An 8,231-nucleotide genomic window follows, 5' to 3' on the forward strand; every position below is an offset into this window, starting at 1 on the left:
AGGGTGTGATATCCCAGTAATAGGTGTAATTCGAAAGGGAGATAGATGACCTGGAGCTGAGTATTTTCTATGTCAGTGAAGGTCATTTTGGAGGTGTGATATCCCGGTGGTATGTGTAATCAGAAGGGTAGAGAGTAAGGCCCCTTTCACATTGGCAGACCGTTCTTCCGTTTATTACACGTCCCTATCGGACCGCCCTGTCCGCCGACAGCTCAGTGGGGATTACGGATGATCCCCGCTGAGCCGACAGACACACACGGAGCGGACACAAAAACGGTCCGCTCCGTGTGAAAGAGGCCTAGGTCAGGGGCAGACCATTTTCTACCTTATGGAGGCTCATCTTGGTGGTGGTTTGAGTGTAATCAGAGGTAGAAAGAAGGTCGGGAACAAAGTACTTTTTCCCCTATGGTGGGTCTTGTTGGAGGGTGTGATATAATAGGTGTAATTGGGAAGGTCAGGAGCAGAGTATTTTCTATCTTATGGAGGGTGATGTTGGAGGTGTGATATCCCGGTGGTGGGTATAATCAGAAAGGTAGAGAGTAGCTCAGGAGCAGAGTATTTTCTGACTTATGGAGGGTCATGTTGGAGGTGTGATATCTCAGTGGTGGGTGTAATCAGAAAGGAAGAGCAGGTCAGGAGCAAATAACTTTTTTCCCTTGTGGAGGGTCATGTTGGAGGGTATTATATCTTGGTGGTGGGTATAATCGGAAAGGTATAGAGAAGGTCAGGAGCAGAGTAGTTTCTAATTTATGAAGGTCTCACATTAAGGGTCGTATTTGTTTTTCTTTTAAATTTATGATTTTGTTCTTAATCACTGAATTACATTTTTGATTTTCTCAGAATAACTCCGTCACTTGATGTTTATTGCAGGGACCCGGATGTTTTCATCCCTGGCTGTTCTAGTTCTGCTTTTCCAAGTTATCATGTTTAGCTGAATGGCAAACACTGTGTGCTGAGGACCTCGTATACAGACTGAAAATCCTTCTGTTGATATTAAGCTGGAGAGTTTGACTTATCTGTCCCCCAGGAAATACACTAATGCATCTTTTCAAATTTGTTAAACTGGAGCTCAAGCCATAATTTCCAAGTTTAGACAGATCAGGAAATAGTTAATACTTCTATCTGGTCTTTATCTCTAATTTGTCGGGAGAAATTACACTAGCTGCCCGAGTCTCAAGGCTAAGAAGAGGAAACCTTTTCTGAGATGTGGAGAGAAAATAGAATCAACAGAAGTTCGAATCCCTCTCTTTTATTATGGAAAACTCAATATAATGTTTGCATTGGAGTCCTTTAACCTCCCTGGCGGTATGATTATGTCAGATTTTTGATGCTCAAAGCAGTACAATTGTTTTGCATGCAAATTTGGCGTTTTACATTGTAGGCCTGCAATTCTTAGGAATAACTCACTTAAATCTGTCCAAACAAGAGTCTAGTAGAGATCCCGGGTATGAAAAAGTTTGAAACACAAAATCATAAATTATAATATAATAAATAACTATAAATAATTATAACAAATAATAATATAATAATAATAATAAATATTATTCAATAATGTAATCAAATCAAGAACACTAAAATGTTCTTAGTTGCAGAATTGTCGCTGTTATTACATTCAGTGTTTGATGACGAATTTCCACACAAATCGCTATCGCTTAATTCTGCAAGGTATTCTAATTTATTATCGCTGTTTTCTACCTTAGCTGCTCTAAAACCACTTTTGACATAAAGGGACACTTTTTGTTTGCTATGGACAATCTCAAGTTTCCAGGCAGGAAAAACAGTATTTATTATGTAAAACTGCATGCAGGTCACTGGACAGACCACTGGGGACAAAGGGGATGTGAAATAATTTGATACAGTACTGTAATCTATGCTGTGTTTTTATTTTTTTGAATTCGGCGCCGAACTCCGTTCTCGTGCGTCGCCACGCTCGCAGGGAATGGAGCTCGGCACTCGGGCATTGTGTGAATGGATCGGAGGAGTAGACGGCTCGCAAACACAGCAGGAAGACATCGCAGGATCCTTGGGACAAGGTAAGTAACTTTGCCTGGATCCTGCAATGCGATCCCGAGTGTGGCACGGGGTTACCGCTTTTGGTACTGAAATTTCACCCCGGGATTACCGCTAGGGAGGTTAACAGAAAACTTAAAATCAATGATATTTTAAAATTGCTAGAACCTTCAAAGGGTTTAACGATGGACTCCAGGAATGGTCTGTATTGCATACCTACACTGGACCACCTTGGAACAATGTAAGTATGCATATCTCATACTTGATGAGCCACTGGGGAAGTTGACAATTATGGTAGCATTTGGTGCTACATACAGTGATAGGGAAAATCTTCCAGGTCCAACTTAGATTCTAGCGAGCAGCTACACTCTACACTGATAACAGGGTGTCACTTGGCACTGCCATCATTCATAGAAAGCCTTATATATATATATTTTTTTTTTATGAATACACAGCATTCTCTAAATGGATGAATTGGATCGGAGATTTCCGCCCTATCCAATCATAAAACACATCTGTAGCGGTACCCCTGTAGGGGCTGCTGGTTGTTGTGGTCCTTCTCTCACCCTGCCAGGCACACTATCTTCAGACATTCAGCAGTCAAGAAGCAGTCCTTGTACTTTGTTTTTATGTTTTATTGGGGAAAATAAACTTGGATGGGGATAAGGGAGATATGGGATGCCCACTTCATTGAAGAAAGAAGACAAAGAATTGGGACTTCAAACTATATACAGTCTCTGTATATAAACCTCCTTACTTCCATCTCCATCGCATCACTTGATTACTGATCTCTCTCTCCAGCACATCACTTGATTCCTCACTTCCAGGACCAGCTAGCACTGTAGTTTAAGCCTGATATCGGCAAATGTCCTTTGCAGGTAGGGTCCATGGGCCCTTTTGATGTAGCAAAAATGTAGGTAGTCCCAGTTCTAGCTATTTAAGTGGCTACTGCTCCCAGAACCACATCTTAAGGCCCCGCCAGCCCTCCTGGCTGCAGCTGCCCCTCTCCACTGCCCGTGCCACCACAGTCCACTCTACTGGCTCTGCATCCATCCCAGACTGCAATCTCCCAGTCCTCTCAGGCATGCCTCCCCAGTCCTCCCGACTGTGTGAACACTCACCAGCCATCTTGGCAGCACTCTCTGTGGAACTCCCGGAGACTTGCCTGGTCGGATTCTCCCGTTGTTCTCTCTTTTTACTCTTGGTCAGGACACATCTGTGGGTTGCAAGAGGGTCCTGTCCGCACCGAAGGCCAGCCACAAAGTCACCCCCCAGACTGGGGAGCTCCCTCAAAACCCAAGACAGCCTAACACTTCATCTCCATCTTCCACCTGATACCAACTCATCCCCAGCTGGGTTGACCCTGGGTATTTGAGGGGGCCTTCCCCCTGCCGATCCAGGTTGGGGATTGGTAAGGGCCCGCAGAATACTCCAGGCAGTTCCACCTCACCTCTCTTCTTTCCTTTCCAGAAGATTCCACAATGTTCTGGAAAGAAGTGGGAGGTCTCAGACATGCTGCCTGAGCCACTCAAACCCTGACCCAGAAGAAAAACACATACTGGCTTGGCTGCCAACCAATCCTGGAAATTTGCCTACACACAAAACTCTGTACACATACTAGTACCACTAGAGAGTGTTACACATTGTATTCATTAAAAAGGAATAGAGCCTTCTATGAATAGTGGCTGGGCCTTAGAATCTAAGCTAGACCTGGAAAATTAGCTATTACTATAGTAACGCAAACTACTACAGGGATTTCCAGCTTCCCCAGTGCACCCTCAGGTATGAAATATAGATATTACATTGTGCCAAGGCAGACCAATGTAAATAGGCAAAAAAAGATTATATCGAAGTTCCAATTTAAAATTGAAAATCTTTGGTGGAAATAAGGAAAACTTGAACCTTTTTGGAGTCGATGTCCAAGGTGAAATAAAGGGGATTTTCATGATTAAAACTAATCTGCTGCTTAAAATAAAGTAATGTGATTGTGATGTCATTATCTTATAAAGCCAAATATTCCTTCAACAAATATTCTACCTGCTTTTAAAATAATTTTCTTAATGTGTCTCAGAAGAACTTTAGAATTTGCAATCCTAAATGTAATAAAAATAGATAAATCTTGAACTCTGTGTGCTGTCTCTTCTCTGTCTTTTTGGGGGAAACGGTAGCTACCACATTGGCCAGTATAGACAGTCAAGCATGGTGGTGGGAGTGCCATGGTCTGGGGCTGCATGAGTGCTGCCGGCACTGGGGAGCTACAGTCCATTGAGGAAACCATGAATGCCAACATGTACTGTGACATACTGAAGCAGAGCATGATCCCCTCCCTTCAGAGACTGGGCCACAGGGCAGTATTCCAACATGAAAACCACCCCAAACACACCTCCAAGATGACCACTGCTTTGCTAACAAAGCTCAGGGCAAAGCTGATGGACTGGCCAAGCATGTCTCCAGACCTAAACCCTATTGAGCATCTGTGGGACATCCTCAAAAGAAAGGTGGAGGAGCACAAGGTCTCCCACATCCACCAGCTCTGTGATGTCATCATGGAGGAGGGGAAGAGGACTCCAGTGGCAACCTGTGAAGCTCTGGTGACCTCCATACCCAAGAGGGTTAAGGCAGTGCTGGAAAATAATGGTGACCACACTCAATTATGACACTTTGGGCCTAATTTGGACATTTTCACTTTAGGGGCGTACTCACTTTTGTTGCCAGCGGTTTAGACATTAATGTGTTGAATTATTTTGAGGGGACAGCAAATGTACACTGTTATACAAGCTGTACACTCACTACACAACATTGTAGCAAAGTGTCATTTCTTCAGTGTTGTCACATGAAAAAATATAATAAAATATATACTGTACAAAAATGTGAGGGGTGTACTCACTTTTGTGAGATACTGTATACAGGCATACCCCGCTTTTACGTACACAATGGGACCGGGGCATGTATGTAAAGCGAAAATGTACTTAAAGTGAAGCAATACCTTTTTTCACTTCTAAATGTGTGCACTGCATTGCAATAGTCATTTACAAGCATAACTGATATGAATAATGCATTGATAACTAAAATAAACACAATATTCAAATAAAAATTGTAAGCTTACCCCATCTCGTTGTTGCAAGGCCAGAGCAGCTGAGATAATTCATTGTGGTAGGAAGGGTGAAGGCATACAGGTATCTTCTGTTTCACTAGTCAAATCTTCAAAGGCGAGACGCTTTCTTGCTGGCGAAATGGGTGTACTACAAGAAGAAATTAGAGTAGGAGCAGGACTTGATGGTGATGTCAGAGCTGGAAATGGACTGTCAGGTATGCAGGTATCTTCTGTTTCACAAGTCAAGTCTTCAAAAATGAGGCGCTTTCTTGCTGGAGAATTGGGTGTACTACAAGTAGCAATAGGAGCAGGACACGGTGGTGATGTCAGAGCTGGAAACAGACTGTCAGTTGATGATGATCCGCGTGCTGATGGACTTTTAGAAAAGTATGTTTCTATGGAGGTTTGAAGTGTAGCTCTCTTTTTCTCCCTGTAGATTTCTTTGTAACAGGCATAAGCCCTTGAGATGTTAGCATTGACTTTGGAACTTCTTTCAAAATCCCTATCATGCTTTTCAAATAGAGCCATGGCGCTATCAAGATGACGGAAAGCTTCAAAGAGAATTTTTGTTGTTAAACCTTCAGGCTGATGATCAATGATCTCAACCCCATCCTGCATATCTTCTTCTCTCTCCTCTTCAAGTTCTAGAAGATCTTCATTGCTGAGGGACTCTGTGTGGGACGCAAGCAGTTCAGCAACATCTTCTGGCTCCACTTCCAGCTCTAACTGCCTTGCCATATCTACAATATTTTCAGTAACAGTAGCTACATGATCTTCACAGCCTTCTGAATCATCAACTAACTGTGGGCATAATTTTTTCCAGGCCCTTTTCATTGTGGTTTCCTTTATGTCATTCCAAGCATCTCTTATAGTTTTAATGCAATCCAAGATGTTGTAGCTTTTCCAGAATTTGGATAGGACTTCTTTACCGTCTCCTTCTTCTTTGTCTATTGCTGCAATACACTTACTGAATGTTCTTTTTAAGTAGTTTAACTTGAAGGCGGCAATGACGCATTGATCCATTGGCTGCAGTAGTGAGATAGTATTTGGTGGTAGGAACTGCACTCGAATGTTAGGGTTCAGCTCATCTAGTGTTCGAGGGTGTCCAGGGGCATTATCAACAAGCAGCAAAATGTGGAAAGGGATATTGTTGTCCTTGCAATAGGCTTTCACCTCTGGAACAAAGCAGGTGTCAAACCAATCTTCAAAAAGGGCTGCAGTAACCCATGCTTTTTTGTTAGCTCTCCAATGCACTGGAAGCCTAGTTTTAACGTAGTTCTTCAAAGCTCTTGGATTTTCCCATCTGTAAATTAGCAAAGGCTTTAGCTTTAAGGTACCAGAAGCATTGCCACCTAACAGAAGGGTTATTCTATCTTTAGCTGGCTTGTAGCCTGGCATTGATCTTTCCTGTATTGCGATAAAGGTTCTTGCAGGCATCTTCTTCCAGAATAGACCAGTCTCATCCACATTAAAAATCTGATCCATGGAGTAGCCTCCATCTTGAATAATTTTGGCAAGCTCTCTTGGATAGCTTTCTGCAGCCTTATGATCTGCAGCAGCTGCCTCTCCTTGTATTTTAATGTTATGTAGGTTAGACCTTTTCTTGAACCTATCAAACCATCCACGGCTTGCAGAAAATTCTGCATCCTTTGCTGTCTCACCTTTCTTAGCCTTCAGGTCATTGAACAGACTTAAGGCTTTAGTTTGTATAATTGCCTGGTTGACAGGAACATGACGTGTAGTCTGATTTTCTATCCAAAGTATTAAGAGTCTCTCCATGTCTGCAACAATGCTATCTCTTTTTCGAATTGTTGTTGTGTTAACAGGTGTAGCACTCTTAATTTCTGCAAGAAGTTTTTCTCTGTTTTTTATGACGGTGTTAACTGTAGTCCGAGTGTAGCCTAGCCTTCGGCCTATTTCAGCTTGAGTTACACCTTCATCATACAACTTAATCATTTTAGCCTTCATATCCAAAGTAATTGATTTACGGCTTTTTTTGGTACTATCTGCCATTATTCAATGCGTACCTGGCAAGCAATGCTGGGCTGGCTGGCGGACACCTCTGGGCAATGCTGGGCTGGCACCTCTGGGTCTTGGTGCTGGCTGGCAGGCACCTCTGGGCCTTGGTACTGGCTAGTGGGTACCTCTGGGCCTTGGTACTGGCTGGCAGGCACCTATGTGCCTTGATGCTGGCTAGCAGGCACCTCTGGGCCTTGGTGCTGGCTGGTGGGTACCTATGGGCCTTGATGCTGGCTGGTGGGTACCTCTGGGCCTTGGTACTGGCTGGCAGGCACCTATGTGCCTTGATGCTGGCTAGCAGGCACCTCTGGGCCTTGGTGCTGGCTGGTGGGTACCTATGGGCCTTGATGCTGGCTGGTGGGTACCTCTGGGCCTTGGTACTGGCTGGCAGGCACCTATGGGCCTTGATGCTGGCTAGCAGGCAACTATGGGCCTTGGTGCTGGCTGGCGGGCACCTCTGGGCTGGCAGGCACGATAGGTACCTGTAACAATGAAAATAACAGTGGGGGGGTCAGGGGCTATGATGTGGGTCCAGGGCTGGTAGTGGGGGGGGGGGGTCAGGGCCAATAGCAGGGGGGGCGTACGGTACTTACGATTATGCAGACTGTGGCTGGTGAACAGCTCTGGGCTGGTGGCACCTCTGAGCAGCGCTGGGATTGCTGACAGGCTGGTGGGTACCTCTGGGCCTTGGTGCTTGCTGGCAGGCACCTCTGGGCCTTGGTGCTGGCTGACGGGCACCTCTGGGCTGGCAGGCACGATGGGTACCTGTAACAATGAAAATAACAGTGGGGGGGTCAAGGGGCTATGATGTGGATCCAGGGCTGGTAGTGGGGGGGGGGGTCAGAGCCAATAGCAGGGGGGGCGTACGGTACTTACGATTATGCAGACTGTGGCTGGTGAACAGCTCTGGGCTGGCGGCACCTCTGAGCAGCGCTGGGATTGCTGACAGGCTGGTGGGTACCTCTGGGCCTTGGTGCTTGCTGGCAGGCACCTCTGGGCCTTGGTGCTGGCTGACGGGCACCTCTGGGCTGGCAGGCACGATGGGTACCTGTAACAATGAAAATAACAGTGGGGGGGTCAAGGGGCTATGATGTGGGTCCAGGGCTGG

At 45.1% G+C, this 8,231-nt stretch overlaps 1 protein-coding gene across 1 annotated transcript; it reads right to left on the reverse strand.

Annotated features, from left to right (window-relative positions):
* Nucleotides 1-4,893: 4,893 nt before the first annotated feature.
* LOC120928873 (tigger transposable element-derived protein 1-like) lies at nucleotides 4,894-7,647 on the reverse strand. Its single transcript, XM_040339934.1, has one exon. The coding sequence runs from the start codon at nucleotides 7,115-7,117 to the stop codon at nucleotides 5,156-5,158; it is 1,962 nt and encodes a 653-aa protein (XP_040195868.1). The 5' UTR covers nucleotides 7,118-7,647; the 3' UTR covers nucleotides 4,894-5,155.
* Nucleotides 7,648-8,231: the final 584 nt, after the last annotated feature.

The sequence above is a fragment of the Rana temporaria genome, chromosome 2, assembly GCF_905171775.1.
Source record: "Rana temporaria chromosome 2, aRanTem1.1, whole genome shotgun sequence".
In the NCBI taxonomy this organism is placed as follows: Eukaryota; Metazoa; Chordata; class Amphibia; order Anura; family Ranidae; genus Rana; species Rana temporaria.